This window comes from Jaculus jaculus, chromosome 10 (assembly GCF_020740685.1).
Source record: "Jaculus jaculus isolate mJacJac1 chromosome 10, mJacJac1.mat.Y.cur, whole genome shotgun sequence".
NCBI classification, from domain to species: Eukaryota; Metazoa; Chordata; class Mammalia; order Rodentia; family Dipodidae; genus Jaculus; species Jaculus jaculus.
The window spans coordinates 112,032,392-112,048,562 of NC_059111.1; the positions used below are offsets into that span (position 1 = coordinate 112,032,392).

Below are 16,171 nucleotides of genomic sequence, written 5' to 3' on the forward strand. Positions count from 1 at the left end.
GAAGGCGCTGCCTCCCGCGATCCCCCGGTGCCGATCCCCCTGCCGAGCCAGGTTCGGTCCTGGCACGTGCCTGACTGTGGCAAAGCCGCAGCCCGCGTGGGCTGCCCATCGGCGCGGGTGGAGGGGGCGCTCTCTCCGCACAAGCTTTGGCCAACGGGCCCACGGAAGCTTGAGCGCCCGGGAGCATCCTCCCACCCGGGAAGGCCTCTCTCCACCTTCCCAGGATCCCGCCAGCCGGCCCGACCTGCCCACCCTGGGCTGGGGTCCTCCGAGGCGCAGATGCGACGGGGCGTCCGGAGGGAGCCACCTGTTCCTTTGGGTAATTATTTTAATGTAAGGGGTTCCTAGTCACCACTTCGCGCCTCCTGCAGCGACAGAAGGTGGCGGGGGCTGCGGAGCGCTCTCCGCCTTTCAATGGAATTTCCCAGATGGGCCGAGGGGAGGCCAGGGCGGGTCACCAGGGGCCCTTTAACGAGTTCATTAGCCAAATTATCTTGCCCGAAGCACCGGGCCCTGGAGACTGCTGGGAGGATGGGGAGGGCTAGCGGGTCCTCCCCCCTGCCAGGTCGCCGCGGGAACAGTTGCGAGCTGTGCGGAGAAAGGCATCCCCCAACAGGAGACCGTCACTAGAGGCAAACTGGCACCTCTGGCGTAGTTACGCTGCCAGGGGCGGCAAGGGCCACTTGGGAAAAATTATTAGACACAACAAGGACATTCTTTGTTTTTAAGCAAAATCTTTTTATTACTTATTTGCAGGGAGAGAGAGAATGGGTACCACAGGCCTCCTGCCACTGCAAATGAACTCAAGATGCATGTGCCACTTTGTGCATCTGGCTTTTACATAGTTACTAGGGAATCTAACCAGGACTTTTAGGCTTTGCAAGCAAGGGCCTTCAACCACTGAGCCATCTCTCCAGCTCAGGAATTGCGTGAGGATATTCGAATGACTGAGGGATTTGACAAAGATTATGGACTAAGCCTGGGACTTGAAGCCAGAGACCTTGGTTTGTCCCTCTGAAGAATGGGGTGTGCTCCCGCTGGTGGGCGTGGCATTTTTAGGGGCACCTTAAAAAGGGGAGACTTGGGCTGGAGAGATGGCGTAGCGGTTAAGCGCTTGCCTGTGAAGCCTAAGGACCCAGGTTCGAGGCTCGGTTCCCCAGGTCCCACGTTAGCCAGATGCACAAGGGGGCGCACGCGTCTGGAGTTCGTTTGCAGAGGCTGGAAGCCCTGGCGCGCCCATTCTCTCTCTCTCCCTCTATCTGTCTTTCTCTCTGTGTCTGCCTCTCTCAAATAAATAAATAAATAAATAAATAATTTAAAAAAAAAAGGGGAGACTTGCCAGCAGACACACCTACCTGTCCTGGGGAACATCCACCCCGCAGCTCTTCCTCAGCAGCAGGGCCCCATCCCTCCCTCCGTCGCCTCTCTCTGCCGCCAGCAGCTCAGCTTCTGCCGCCTCAGCAAGTAGTGAATAGGCCAATTAGCCAGGACTTCCTGCCATTACCTGCTGTGGACTTGGACATTAGCGAGCTCCTACTCACCGTAATTTTGAGTCAGAATACACTAAAAAATTCACTCACTGAGGCATTAAAATGTTCCCAGGCAACATCTGTGTTTGTGTATTTGGGCTTCTTCCCTGCTTGCCGCAAGCACCCCAGCAGGAGGCCAGTGGGCACAGGCCAAGCCAGGAAGACACCCCTTTTTGAGCAATGGGTTTTGTTTGCCCATGTCTGTGATCATTACTTCCAAGGTGGGAGTATTGCTGCTGTCAGCTAGGAGACTGCAGTGTGACCTCCTCCACAGGTGTGAAGAGGCCTTGGGCTGCGCTATCCCAGGTGTCTTCACAGAGCCAGGCTTTGATGACTGTTCACACTGTTCACAAGAGCCCTGGTACCTGCGCTCTCAGGAAGGACACCAGCTGTGCTCCTCTCATCTTCAAAATACAGATTCCCGCGTGGGAGATTCACCCAGGCCTGCAATAGAACACTGGCAGAAATGGGGGGGCAGCCCACAGCCCATAGCCCACAGCCCACCTTTTTCCTGACTGTGACATGAAGTGCCTCCCTCAAGCCGATTAAATGAAATTCTGCTGGGGGAAAAAAAAAAGTAGGTTTCCTAAGAATTCTTCATTTCTGCTGCAGGCTCCATTCCTTGGCTGATTAAAAGAGCTTACGTGGCACCCCCTTGTTTCCCCTCAATACCCACACCCCTGGCTTCCAGGCTGTGCAATGGAAATTGTAAGTACTTTTGGCTTTTTGGGTCAGAAACAACCATAGGGCAGGTCAAGAGCTTTGGACTTCAGAGTCAGTCCCTTCCTCTCAGTGCAGCAAAGATTTTAGTATCTGAAAATTTTATAAGAAATACAAGGCCCATTTATTACTAGGTTTTTATGAATTTATACCCTGAGTCTTTCCCTGACTCCTTACCAAGCTCATGTTTGTTAAAGTGGTTTGCAGCCAAGACTGAGCCCAGTAGAGAAGGACACCCAGACTTGGGTTCTAGCTGACCCAGGCAGTGCAGGCAAAATAGGAAGGGGCAGAGACCAGAAAGAAGGACTGGAAGTCCACGTGTCCTAGGAGAAGCTGAAGAGGACGGGCCCACAGAGGAAAAGAAAGGCTAGTTATTTCGCTGCTGTGCCCCGGTTGGAGTGTGGGTCTTCAGGTTGCTACTACCTCCCGAGTCTCCTTTGCAAGCCACTTTAAGGGCTGAACTTCCCGGGGTCAAACAGGAGGTCAGCAGATCAAAGGACAGTCTTAGGGACTTTGATACCTTTGGCCTTTGGGCTTTGTAGGAATGGGGGTGAATGAGGAGATGGGACCTCCCCTCCCGAGGTCGCCTTCTGGTGACCTCAGACACACCCCACTGGAGTCGCTGTGTCCCCAGGCTGGGTGGTACCACCCCAGGGAAGGTCTAGGCACTGATGCCAGCCAGGCCTGATGGGAGTTGGGGCACCTCCCACTGGGTCCTGCATTTGCCCCCTAGCCTCACTTCACCACCCTTTTAAGCACCCTCCAGCCCCATTGTCCTGAAGGGAAATTGAATTGAAATTGAACTGAGTTGGCCCCCGGGGAGTTTCAGCAGGACCAATTAGGTAATCTGCACGAGCGTTTCTGAAAGTGAGTCATGGGTTTGGGTTCTGGAAAGAGTTGAGAGGAAAGTGAAATGTGTGCCCCGTGACAGCAGGAAAAGCTGCCTACTCCCTGTCCCTGAGCCACGTCTCCTGGCTACCTTTATGTTAATGAGTACTGTACCTGCTTAATTCCTCTTGCAAAGAAGCAAAAACATGTAATGGAGTTGTGCCCACCTGCCTCCCAAGAACATGGGGATACTTACTGGGGTATGTGTGTGTTGTTCCAAATCTTCATGTGTTCTCAAGTTCTTGTAATGGTGTAAAGACATATATCATTCATTCCCGCACTCCCCTCCCCCAGGTAGGTTCTAGCCTAGGCTGACCCGGAACTTGCTCTGTACTCTTGGGCTGGCCTCAAAAACTCACAGTGGTCCTCCTAAATCAGCCCAGGATTATAGCTTGAACCATTATACCTGGTTTACCAATTTCCTTTCTAAGTAGTGGAGGAGTCAAGACTGTGGGCTATATTCAGTAACTTAATGCAAGAAGGGGTGGAGGGGGAGGGGGATCCCTATTAGCAGGGGCAAGGAGGGACAGAGAGTGGAGTCAGTTGATTAAAGGTATGCCAGGCCTTTAATCTCGACGTCCCTTGGGAAAGACAGTTCTTCCTCCCTGAACCCCCAGAGCCTGTCATTCAGCCCCTGGGGCTGCTGGAAAGAACAGTTACCTGGAGACGCTGGTAATACAGTTGGGATCCGACCTTTGATCTCGCCTCGCAGCACTTCCCAAGCCCCAAGCCCAGCTCCTGGCTGCCCCAAAGCCAGCTGGGCTGGGTCAATACAGACACTGGGAACAGGAAGAGACCCAGCATGCTCACTTCACACGTTGTAAACCACACAATGATCCTGGTTCCAGATAGCTCCTGTCCTCCCCACTCCCACCTCTCCCCACACAATTTACAGGGCACCTCCAATGTGTGTTAACTTATTCTCAAACAGAAGCAGAATATATGATCATGCCCAAGCCCTTCAGTTTCAGAGTCCATTTGCCCAACCCCCACTTTTCCAGACAAAGAAATAAATCCATCAAGTGTGACATGCAAAGTTGTTCTGCCATCTGAGGGGCTCTGGGGACCGCCAGGCTCAGCCCACAGGTGGTGCTGATGGGTGGGGGGTTAGGCCTGCTGGCTTTTCACATTCCTGTTGGCTGTTTTCCAGGTGTTCTTATCTGGTCCGGGCAGACTAAAGTGTGAGGGCTTGAAAGATTTTTGGAGTGTGGTCCCTGCAGAATGAGTGGGGATGAACTAAGTTCTTCTGGGAGTTATGAAAACACAGCATGGTTTTGCTGAGGAAACAGGTACACAGACTTAGACCAAACACTCAGTCTCCAACTAAAACGACCCTGTTAAGTGCATACTGTAGGCGGCAGGATAATTGGGTTTCCTGAGGTCCACTTCTGTAAATTTCATTTATGGTCACTCCTTTTATTTTTTATTTACATTTTTTATTTTTCGGAGAGTTAGAAGAGAGACAGATAGAATGGGCTCCAGCAGCTGCTAATGAACTCCAGATGCATGTGTCACTTTGTGCATCTGGCTTTACATGGGTACTGGGGAATTGAACCTGGGTCATTAGGCATTGTAGACAAGCACCTTAACCACTGAGCCATCTCTCCAGCCCACTCCTTTTGTTTTTTTAAAAACTTTGTTATTCATTTGAGAGTATAGGTCTGCCAGAGCCTCTTGCTGCTGTCCATGAACTCCAGATTCATGCACCACTTTGTGTGTCTGGCTTTACATTTGTACTGGAGAATTGAACCCTGGGGCTAGCAGGCTTTGCAGGCAAATGCCTTAACCACTGAGCCATCTCCTCAGCCAGTGACTCCTTTTTGGATCATTCCTCTTGGGACCAATCAACCTACTCCTAGCAGATAAAGCCATGAGACAGCAGGGAAGACCAGTTAGCCTGAGAGCCAAGTCCTTGTAGGAGGGGTCAAGACTGCACTCTGTCCTAGGGGTGTGGAGGCAGCCCAGAATCCTTCCTTCTCCTCCAGGCAGGACTTCTGGAAAGTGGCTTTGAGACTCTCTTCCTCACTGGATGGATATGATGGGTAATCAGGGCAGTAAGACAAAAGTGCCCCACAGGGAGCAGGTTGGACTTGTATGGGCTCTGCAGCCAGCTGGCCTTGAACTCCTGATTCTCTTGCTCCTGACTGACAGGATTCCAGGCATCAACTGTGGTGTAAGCTAGGCAAGCATGCTACCAACTGAACTCCAGCTCCAGCCCATAGGACTTTTTTTTATTTTTAATATACATTTTTAACTTATTTATTTGACAGAGATAGAGATGGGTGTGCCAGGGCCTCCAGCCACTGCAAACGAACTCCAGATGCATGTGCCACCTTGTGCATCTGGTTGAGTCCTGAGGAATTGAACTTGGATCCTTTGGCTTTGCAGGCAAAGGCCTTAACTGTTAAGCCATCCCTCCAGCCCTTTTTTATTTTTTTTAATAGGTTATTTGAGAGAGGGAGAGAATGGGTGTTCAGGGCCTCCAGCCACTGTCAAACAAACTACAGCTGCATGTGCCATCTTGTGCAGCTGGCTTATGTGGGACCTGGGGAATCAAACCTGGGTCCTTAGGTTTCACAGGCAAGTGCCTTAACCGCTAAGTCATGTCTCCAGCCCAGGACTGCTTTTTAATCATTATAAAGAATATCACCTGAAGACACCTATGTAGCTGCTACAATTTCTATTTCCGGGTGAGTAGCCTGTGGGAAGTGCTTTCCTGCTGATCTTCCAGCCACTACTGTCTGTCTCAGAACGACCTTCACGTCAGCACAGCCACTGTTTCAAGTGTCTTGAGGAGGAGAAACTACACGTCATTCATACCGACATTTCCAAATCCTGTCACAAAGCAAGCTGGCCTGGCACCAATTTATTCAAGGGTCCCCTCTTCTTCCCAGGCCCGTCCTACCCTTTACTCACCCCTCACCTGCAGAGGAAGCTTGGTCAGGAACCTGGACCCCCCCTCCCACTTTCCCCGCCTGTTTGGGGAAGATAACCTGAGTCCAATGGAGCGTGTGACAAAGCCCTGTGTTAGCGGCCGCTTGACTTCCCGACCTGCCTGGTGATTCTTTTAGCTTCAAAAAAAGGGGGAGGTGGGTGGGTTGGAAGTGGTTATACTGTAAATATTTGAAGTGTGTATCGCGGGGTGAGTGTAGGCGTACCAGAGCTCTCCCGCCTCCAGCCATGCCTGAACCAAGTCTGGATTCTCCCAAGCTCGGTGTCTCTTTCCTCCGGTCTCGGTAACTTCCTGGCTGCGGCCAGCAGGAGGAGGCGAGAGCCGGCCGGGGCTCCTTCCAGCCAGGGGGCTGGCGCAGGGCACTGGGGCACACTCTGGCCCCTTTGGGTCTTCTAGGTCTGAGCCCGCGCGCCTCTTTCCGGAATGCCAACAGGTCGTTCTGCAGAAAGAAGTTTCTCACCGAAGTCCGTCTCAGTGGTATACCGCCCATGTGCGCCAGCGGGCACTCGCTCCACCTTGACCTCAGTGGGGATTCTTAGCAAGGATTTGCAGAAACCAAACTCCCACTCACACCGTATTTATACCCGCCCTGCCCGGCGAACACACACCTGAAGCCAACGGACTTCTACGAACAGGTAAGAAGGTTCGACCTGAGCCTGGCGTGGTGGCGCACAGCTTTAATGCCACCACTTGGGAGGTCGAGTGAGGAGGATCTCTGTGAGTTCGAGGCCAGCCTTGGGCTGCAGAGCGAGTTCCTGGTCAACCTGGGTTACTCTCAGACCTTACCTGCAAAACAAAAAGATTCGACCTGAAGAGGAGGGTTGGTGACTGGGACTCAAACCACCGTGCTGCGTCCAGAGCCCAGGAGAGAGGGTCCGGGGGTTTGAGGACCAGGCAGTCGTCGGGGTGCTGCTGTCGTCCACGCAGCGCCCGGCACGAGGGTGTCAAACCACCGAGCTCGCCCGGGCAGAAGTTTACAGACTTCCCGGCCTGGCGAGGAGCCTTGGAAGACGCGCAGCTGCCGGCTTCCGGAGAAAGCCGGGGCGGGACCAGGTGCGTCGGGAGAGGCACTGAAGGTCACTCAAAGCGCCTCGGAGTTGCCCGCGGGCGCTCTCAGCACCCACCGGAGCGCAGGCACGCCCCTCCGTGGAGCCGAGGGCTCTTCCAGGTCCCGTCGCACGCGTTCCCGGCCCGCCCACCGCGGCTCCGCACCCGCGGCTGCTTAGGACCTGGAGGCGCGGGGGCGGGGCGACGGGCGGCCTGGACGGTGACAGGTGCGCCCCTCGGCCAATCGCAGGGCGGACCCCCCTGGCGGGTCCCCGCCGCGCGCGCCAATCGGTGGCGGCGCTGAGCTTCAAGTGTGCGGAGGGGCGCGGGGACCCCTGCGCGGCGCCAGCGGCCTGGGCCGGCACGGTCGCCTGCGGGCTGCAGCGCGCACAGCCGAGCTCCGCGGCTCCAAACTCGCGTGGGAGTTTGTCCGTGCAAGCGAGTGTGAACGCGGTCCCAGCGGGGTCCGCACGGAGAGAGCGCGCCGGACCATGGTGGCCCTCGGCTGAGTTTCCGGCGACGACTTTGATCACTGGGCAAATAACCACCACAGTCATACCCAAGCCGCGGGGCTTGCCAACCTCCACGCAGACTCCGCGAGCCGCCCCCGGCCGCGTCGCCCACCACCGGGCTTTGATCGTCAGACCCCCAAACAAGCCGATGGAAAAATCCAAAAATTTCCGCATCGACGCCCTGCTGGCGGTGGACCCCCCGCGAGCCGCCTCCACGCAGAGCGCGCCGCTGGCCTTGGTCACCTCGCTCGCCGCCTCGGCGTCTGGCCCCGGGGGCGGAGGAGGGAGCGGAGGGACCAGCAGCGGGCCGAGCCGCAGCTGCAGCCCCGCGTCCTCCGAGGCCACCAGCACCGCCACCGCCGCTCCAGCCGACCGCCTGCGGGCCGACAGCCCGTCGCCCCCGCGCCTGCTGGCCGCGCACTGCGCGCTGCTGCCCAAACCCGGCTTCCTGGGCGCGGGCGGCGGCGGCGCGGGCGGAGGGCCCGGGGCTCCGCACCACCACGCGCACCCGGGGGCGGCGGCGGCGGCGGCGGCGGCGGCTGCTGCCGCTGCGGCGGGCGGCCTGGCGCTCGGGCTGCACCCGGGGGCCGCGCAGGGGGGAGCGGGCCTCCCGGCGCAGGCGGCGCTCTACGGCCACCCGGTCTACGGCTACTCGGCGGCGGCGGCCGCGGCCGCGCTGGCCGGCCAGCACCCGGCGCTGTCCTACTCGTACCCGCAGGTGCAGGGCGCGCACCCTGCACACCCCGCCGACCCCATCAAGCTGGGCGCGGGCACCTTCCAGCTGGACCAGTGGCTGCGCGCGTCCACCGCGGGGATGATCCTGCCCAAGATGCCGGACTTCAACTGTGAGTGCCCCGTCCACGCCGGCTCTCTCCCGCACCTTCCCTCCACCCCAGCCGCCTTCCTTTCTGCTCTTGCTCTTGGCTCCCAGCGTCGGCGTGGAAGCGCCACAAAGCTGCCGCCCTTCATCCCCGGGCCTGCGGTGCCCCGCGTGGGCTGCGCGGCGTGAGCGCGGCGGCGGGTTATTAAAATGGCCACGCGCAGGCCTTGCCTTCTCTTCCCCTCAACGCCGAGGGGCAGGTGGAGGTGTGAGACCTGAGATCTGGCGGTGAGCCTGCAGGCTGGAGAAGTGAAGTGGTCCAGGACAGGTGACCACAGAGTGCCCTGGATTTAGACAGGCTTCAGGGTCAACGAGACACGGGAAACGAACTCGGCTAGGGTCTCCATAATGGGGTCTGTCTAGACACACACCAGCCCTCCGCTCCAGGAGTGGTAAGGTGGAGAAATGGGCTTCCAGAGGCCCAAGCCAGGGCCCAGGCGGTCCCCTGCAAGGTTTCTGTCCTCCTCCTAAGGGCACTAGGTCCACCCGGCAGAACCAAGGGACCTGGTAGGACTGAACAATGCGGGGACTCTAAGCAGCGGGTGCCAGATTCGGAATTCAGGAAGCCACCAGCTAATGAGCCCTGTCTAAGATGGAAGCGAGGGAGAGGTCCAGCCGGTGGGCCGCTGCTCTGCCAGCGGAGGGAACACGTCGCCCCGCCTGGGCCGGCTGTGGCTTCCCGGGCACGCGCCGGCTCTCGGGCTGGCCGCCCCACCCCTGCAGGCTGCCTTTCCTCTCGGCTAGAACAGAAGATATGTACCGCTTTAACACTGTCAGCCGACCAATACCCAAACAAAGAGACCCCATTGTTTCCGTCTGAGTGGATTTGTTTAGACTGGAGAGATGCAGGCACTGGAGGGAGAAAAGAAAACAGAAATAAACACTTGCCATAATTCAGATTCCTCTGCTAGGAGCGGGGGTTGTGACTAAACAGAGGGAAGCGGGACCCTAGAGGGCTGCAAAAAGTCGCAAGGTGGTGAGAATACCACACTGCACACTGCTCGCAGCCAGCCCTGCTCTTCCCAAACCCCACTGACCACCCACCCCTTCCCGTGGAGAGCCGGTTCCATTGACCCCAGCAAAGAATAGAGAGAGCTCTCGCTAAGTTCAGTTGGGGGAGGGGCTGCAGCGCCGACGTCGCTGATTCTGCGGGCCCCAGCCAGTAAACGCAGAACACCCTGTAAACCCCCTTGGATGGAAAGCCATCCGTTATGAGTGCATTTTCCAATGTCAGTGCTCCAAGGATGGGAGGTGGCCAGCCTGGTCAATGGACTCCAAAATGGGTTCCCTGACCCCCCGCCCAGGTGCTTTGGGGGTGATGGTCTTTGCGCAGCCCACAAACACTCAAAACGGATGAAAGCAGTGCCCTTTTGTCAACACACCTGTTTCATCTCTGGTCTCTAAAGGTGGCTGCATTTAAAAGCACAGCCAGCTCTTAAGTTTAGAAAGGGGCGCGAGTCCCCGATCCTGAGGGGCAGTGAGGAATGCAGCGAGGACCGCGGGATGTGTTCTCCTTCACCCAGGAAAACCTGCTTGGTTTCCTTTAATTGGTTGCTTCTGCCCATCGGATGGCATTTTCCAAATGGTCCCTCCGGAGCCAGTGTTTTAATTAGAGTTCTAATGTATTGTCAAGTTGGGAATTCGAAGCCTTGTTTAACTAAAGCAGGAGGCGTGGGCCTTCCTATGAAGCAAATTGCCCATCCCAGGGGAGCCTGGGCTCATCTCTGCCTGGGGCTGGCCTCTTTCTTTCCTTTCCTTTCTTTCTTTTATTGTCTAACACTTGTTAGGCTCCAGGGAAATAAAGGGAAGTTTCGTTTTGTGGTCATAAAATCCTCTGTGATGTAACCGTGAGAAATTATGTAAATAAAACTGGACAGGTCCCTGGAACACACCAAGCTTTAATTTGAGTAATGAGAACGGCGCTGAAAGCCTTCCACTCTCTAGCCTTAGTCTTCAGTCTTCGTTAACCAAGGAAGAGCTTGTCCAGAGTAAAAAAGAAAATTGAAATGTGGGTTCTAATGAATAAGCCCACTTACCTATTTAGGCCTCAGCATTGGTCCCCTTCCTTCCTTCCTTCCTTCCTTCCTTCCTTCCTTCCTTCCTTCCTTCCTTCCTTCCTTCCTTCCTTTTCTAGTCTTGTATTTTGATAAGATGGTGGTGTGACCAGCACCACGGGCTCTTCCCCAACCTGATTTGGGTATGGTGTAGCAGGGAGGGAGGTGGGTTTGCTCAGTCTCTGGTTCGTAGCCCCTTAAGCCTTTGAGCCTACCCTTTTCTTACCAATATTCATCCCGGTGGCCACTGTGGAAGGCAGCCGTGCTCACCACTACACCCCCAATGCTGCCCCAGGTTACCACTGTGGGCAGGCAATGGGCAGGCCCTCTTTTCAAGGAGCTCCTCAGGTCCTGTCCCAAACCTCCCATTCCACTTAGGGTCCCCCTTGTCCTTTGCAGGGCGGGGCCTTGGGGAACGGACTAGGTCCGCCACGGTGGGAGGGAGGAACCAGATCCTGCCTTGGCCTCACGCACACCCTTTGGTCCATTCCGCAGCCCAGGCGCAGTCGAACCTCCTGGGGAAGTGCCGCAGGCCGCGCACGGCGTTCACCAGCCAGCAGCTGCTGGAGCTGGAGCACCAGTTCAAGCTCAACAAGTACCTGTCGCGGCCCAAGCGCTTCGAAGTGGCCACCTCGCTCATGCTCACCGAGACCCAGGTGGGCAACCACCAGACCTGGCCTGTCTGTGCCACTGGCGTGGGGATTTGGGGCCCTGCGTCTTGACCCCTAGAGATTCGTTCTCGGTGAAGGTCAAGGCTAGTGGAAGGGATCTTTATCCACATCTAGACGTTTGAGTCGGGGGGTTGGGGGCACAGGACCTGTATTTAGGCCCAGCTGGTCGTACGCACCTTTAATCCCAGCAGTCATACGGGAGGCAGAGATTAGAAGGACTGCCCGGAGTTCGAGGCCAGCCTGGGACTACACAGTGAGTTCCAGTTTACCCTGGGCTAAAAGTGAGACCCTATCTTAAAAAAGAAAGAAAGAATATTTAACAAGCTCTTCCCTGTTCTGAAAAGGGTGTCCCCTTACACATTCGAAAAGGTTGTTTTGTTTTGTTTTATTGTTTTTGTTTTTCCAGAAAGAGAAGAATGCCTTGAGACCTACCCAGCCGCCCCGCGGGTCCCTGTACAGACCTAGGGTGCATGTACAAAAGTCCCCATCTGCATAGTTAGTTGGGACACATCCCAGCTCTGCTTTACTGATAATTAGGTCTGTGGGGAAGCTAGGAGCTCCTGTCCAGTCGGCATTTTAGGCCTTGAGCCGAAGCCCTTTCCAGGACCAGGGCAGCAGATCCCCCCGGGGCCAGGTGAGGGCAGAGCCGGGACTCCTGGGGATGGCGGTGGCGGGTTTCTCACACGCACTTGTACCCGCAGGTGAAGATCTGGTTCCAAAACCGGCGAATGAAATGGAAGCGCAGCAAAAAGGCTAAAGAGCAGGCCGCGCAGGAGGCCGAGAAGCAGAAGTGTGGCGGGGGCAAAGGCACGGAGGAGAAGGGCGAGGAGGAGCTGCTAGGGCCGCCGGTGGCCGGGGACAAAACTGGCGGCCGCCGCCTGCGGGACTTGAGGGACAGTGACCCCGACGAGGACGAGGAAGAGGATGACGAAGATCATTTTCCTTACAGCAACGGCGCTGGCGCCCACGCCGCCTCCACCGACTGCTCTTCGGAGGATGACTGTCCGCCCCTTCGGCCTGGCGGGCCGGGGCACCAGCCCGCGCCCCAGTAGGAGCCCCGCTAGCCAGCCGCAAGAGGGGCGCAAGCCCGGACCCGCCCGGTGCCCACCGCGCCAGGCCAGGTCGGGGGGCTTCCACTTTGGGCCCTCGAGAGACCCCAAGAGGGAGACCTAGAGGTTCAAACTTGAACTCTCATTCTTTTTAATTTAATTTCGGGTATTGCTGGCAGGTGTTAGGTAGAAGAGCGGACTTCTTTCCCGGAGAGGCCCCTGCCTCCTCTTCCCGCATCTGAAATGGCAGAACCCGACAGTGTTAAGTGACCTCTGGAAACTTGAATCCTCCTCTGGAAATGCCATTCTGCTGAGAATTGAAAAGAGAAAAAAAAGGTTTTATGTTTATGTATTGGGGGGAGGGGTTATGTCGTGAGCATTCAAGCTCCTGAAAATCAGACGTGTACTGTATTTTTGTATATTGTATTTATATAAAGAAAGAAAGGTCTACTTATGCATGCTAAATTATTATTTAGCTTCTCCCATCACCCAGGATGGAATGTAAAATAAACTGGTTTTTTACTGGATGAGAGTGCAAACCTTTTGTGTGTGTGTGTGGAGGGGAGGGAGTGCTTTGTCAGTAGACTATATCCCCAGCCCCAAGAGTGCAAAGCTTTTGGAGCGATACTATTTTGGTTGTTGGCATGAAGGGAGGGTCTCTATTCCATGATTTAAGAGCAAAGGGTGAAAATCAGCACCTAGAATGAATAATGAATGTTAGGACCACCTCCATGCCTGGGCTCCTAGGCGGAACCTAACTCTCGAGGTTGCAGGGTCCCAGGTTTGAAGTGTTGATGAAAATACCTGAGGCCCGGTGTCAGAGCATTTGGGAAATCTGGATTATGTCACCTGTCCCCTGATGCACGACTCTAGGTTCAGTAATTTTACACACTGTCAATTTTTCCAATTTCGTTCTCGGTCTTTTTGCTTGGTTGGCGGCCCAGAAATGGAAACACAGTATTTAAAATTTCTACGTGGCATCTGAGGTCCGAGGGCGCATTTCCCCGAATGCACAGAATGGCCTGTGTGGCTGTCTCCTAGGCCCGGGCCTTACTGCCAGCAGACTCTCCCGTGCTGGCCACGAACGGTTGTGTTGGATTTGACCGCGGCGGGCAGCGAGAACGGTCCACGCCGGGGCTGCGTGACTCGGGTTAGTGCGCCTCTGCAGCGGACGCCGTCCACCTCTCGGGCCCGCCATATGCTGCACACGTGCGGCCCGGCCCGCCGCGCGGGGCCTCTGCGCTCTCACCGCGGGGCGCGCGGGGCCCACCTCCCGTGGCCGGCCCTGTGACCTGTCCTAGGTCCGCGAGGCAAGTGACCCGAGGTCACCTCGCCGTCCTAGACACCCTCGGGTACCTCCTTTCTGTTTGGCACTTTCTAGCCCCGCACCCGGGCGAGGCCGACGCGCCCCCTCCCCCTGCAGCTCCGCGTGCAGTTCCGAAGGGCTTGGGGTTCCATTTGGGCGATTACCGGGGGGCCAGCGGGCACTCCTCCACCTCAGAGCCGAGCCAGATTAATATCCTCCCGGCAGCTCATTATCACCCCGGGCTCCTTCTGTAAAACCCGAGCCGTCCGAGGCGGGGCGCGGGCTGGGAGCCAGGCGGGGCAGCTGCTGGGTGCGGAGCTTGGGGCTCAGGACCTCCACGGCCCGCCGGTCCAAAGGCACTTTGGGGGGAACTGGATTGGGCTCACAGTTGGTGGAGAAGGAAGAGATCCCGAGGACAAGGAATGGGAAAATCAGAGAGGGGCGAAGAGAAAGGGAAGACAGATGCCTTTCGGGGTGGAGAGGGGGGTAGAGACAAAAAAAAAAAAAAAGTCTGCAATCCGCATGGATCTCTTTTTAATTTCTAACACATTGGCCAGGTTCAGCCCGAAGCAATCTCTTCCTTGGCTGGCTCCACATCTGGGGGTTATTTTCCCCCTGAACGCTGCAGGCCAGCCTCTGCGCCCCCAGTCCCAAACGCTGGGTAGCCAGGGAAGGGGGTGTAACATCCGGCCTGTGACTCTGGTGCCTCCACCCCAGGGGTTGACGCTCCCCCTCAACAAAGGCAAGGGGCGCACTGGGGGAAGAAACCATCCGGGGGACCCTGGGCTCTCCAGCCCCCACCGCCCCCCAGGCAAGCCCTGGCGCAGGACCCGCACCGGCCCAGCGCCTCCAGCCAGCCGCTTAATCGCGGCGGAATTTATCTCGCTAATAAATTTAATGATCAATTCGTTCTTGTCACAGTAGCTCTTCCCCAAATCAATTATAGCAAATTTAAATATAATCACTGGCTCATCCTCGCCTTCTCCGGGCACGGCGCACATTCATTCCGCCTCACCAACGGCAGCGAGTCCTCTCCGCGCGTGGCAGGCCGCGCCCCAGCCCTGGGCGCTGCTCTCGGGGTCGCGGCCGGGCAGGGCCGGCGTCCGGCTGCACCTCCGCCAGCATCCGAGCCTCCACAGACCCCGCGCCCCCGGTTCCTGGGACGGGAGCCAGCGGCGTCGACGCAGCTGGAGACTGGACGGAGGGAACTGGAAGCTGGTGCTGTGACAGCCCCTGGCGCCTCACCCAAGCCGCAGCCGCCCGCTGCTTGCCAGCGCCCAGTCCCCGCCGCCTCCAGCTTCCTCTGCTCCAGACGCGGCCCCGTGCGCTGTGGAGAGCCAGGCTTCTGCCTTGGCATTTCTAGGCAGGGAGTGGGTCTCCACTTAAAGCCCCCACCCAAAGCTGATGTCCAACTCCATCCTGACCTTCACGCCTGACCTCTGGGCACACATTCTTTAGACTGACCTGTGAGATTCTTGCAAAAGCATGTGATGTGGATAAAGTTGGTGTTTTTTTTTATACCAGAGAAAACAACCCAAAGGGGATTTTTCATCCGGAGTCCAGCCGCAGGTGACAGGCCAGCAAGGAGATCAGTCGCTGCTTGGTGTCAGAGAAGCCCAGACCCCGTGGACAGCAGAGGAGGTTGGCACTGCTCTGTCCACACTAGACTTCCGGTGCTCAGGTGGGAGTCAGAGTGGAAAGAGCAGCTTAGACCTGGGGCTCGGCAAAAGCCAGACTAGACAGATCGGACTCCATCACACTAGAAACCTAAGCGCCACAAGGGGCACAATCAGCCGAAAGAGCAACGTGGGAAAGGCAGAAAACGTCTGCAGGCCTCGTCCTTCCAATAACGGTTAATATGGAAAATAACGAGTTCCTACAACAACAGCAAGACCAAAGCGGTGCAGCTCAAAACGCGCAAAGCACCAGAGCAGACCTTTCTCCGAGAAGACCATCCAGGACAGGGGAGCTGGTGTACACGGGGGCGGGGGCGCGAGGTAGGGGGATCTTAGTGAGTTCGAGGCTAGTCTGAGCAAAACTGGACTCCAGGTCAGCCTAGGCTAGAGTGAGACCCTGCTTCAAACAACAAAACAAGCAAAGCAAAAAATAAAAATAAAAAAACAGTAAAATGGTTAAGAGGGCTATGGTGAGAAGACAATATAATCATCAGAGAAGTGAAAATCAAAATAGCACTTCATAGGGGTGGTGGAGGGAAACCAGGAACCCTATGGGTAAGCGTGGGGGGGGGGGGGTTGACACCCCACTCCTCTGTGCACAGCGGGAAGGGATGAAGCTGGTGTCCTGCCTGTAGAGAACTGTGCATTTAAAACTGACCCAGCAGTTCCAGTATTGAGTAAATATTTATAAGAATTGAAAGCAAGATCTTGGGGAGAATTTTTAAATGTTACATGGGTGCGTGCACGGGCGCACTCTTGCCACTGCAAATGAACCCCAAAAGCTTGCTCTACTTTATGTGGGTGGCTTAGGAACTGAACCCTGTCTGGCAGGCTTTACAAGCAAGTAGTTTAACCACTGAGCAATCTCCCCAGTGCTCTCAAGAAG

At 56.3% G+C, this 16,171-nt stretch overlaps 1 protein-coding gene across 1 annotated transcript; it reads left to right on the plus strand.

The window, feature by feature from the left end:
- Nucleotides 1–7,797: 7,797 nt before the first annotated feature.
- On the plus strand, nt 7,798–12,306 carry Mnx1 (motor neuron and pancreas homeobox 1). The gene is made up of 3 exons (XM_045159985.1): nt 7,798–8,494; nt 11,079–11,239; nt 11,956–12,306. The coding sequence occupies exons 1-3, from the start codon at nt 7,798–7,800 to the stop codon at nt 12,304–12,306; spliced, it is 1,209 nt and encodes a 402-aa protein (XP_045015920.1).
- Nucleotides 12,307–16,171: the final 3,865 nt, after the last annotated feature.

Coding starts and splice junctions, on each gene's coding strand:
- Mnx1 (XM_045159985.1), top strand. CDS start 7,798: ATGGAAAAATCCAAAAATTTCCGCATCGACGCCCTGCTGGCGGTGGAC. Junction 8,495..11,078: donor CAAGATGCCGGACTTCAACT/GTGAGTGCCCCG, acceptor TCCATTCCGCAG/CCCAGGCGCAGTCGAACCTC. Junction 11,240..11,955: donor TCATGCTCACCGAGACCCAG/GTGGGCAACCAC, acceptor TTGTACCCGCAG/GTGAAGATCTGGTTCCAAAA.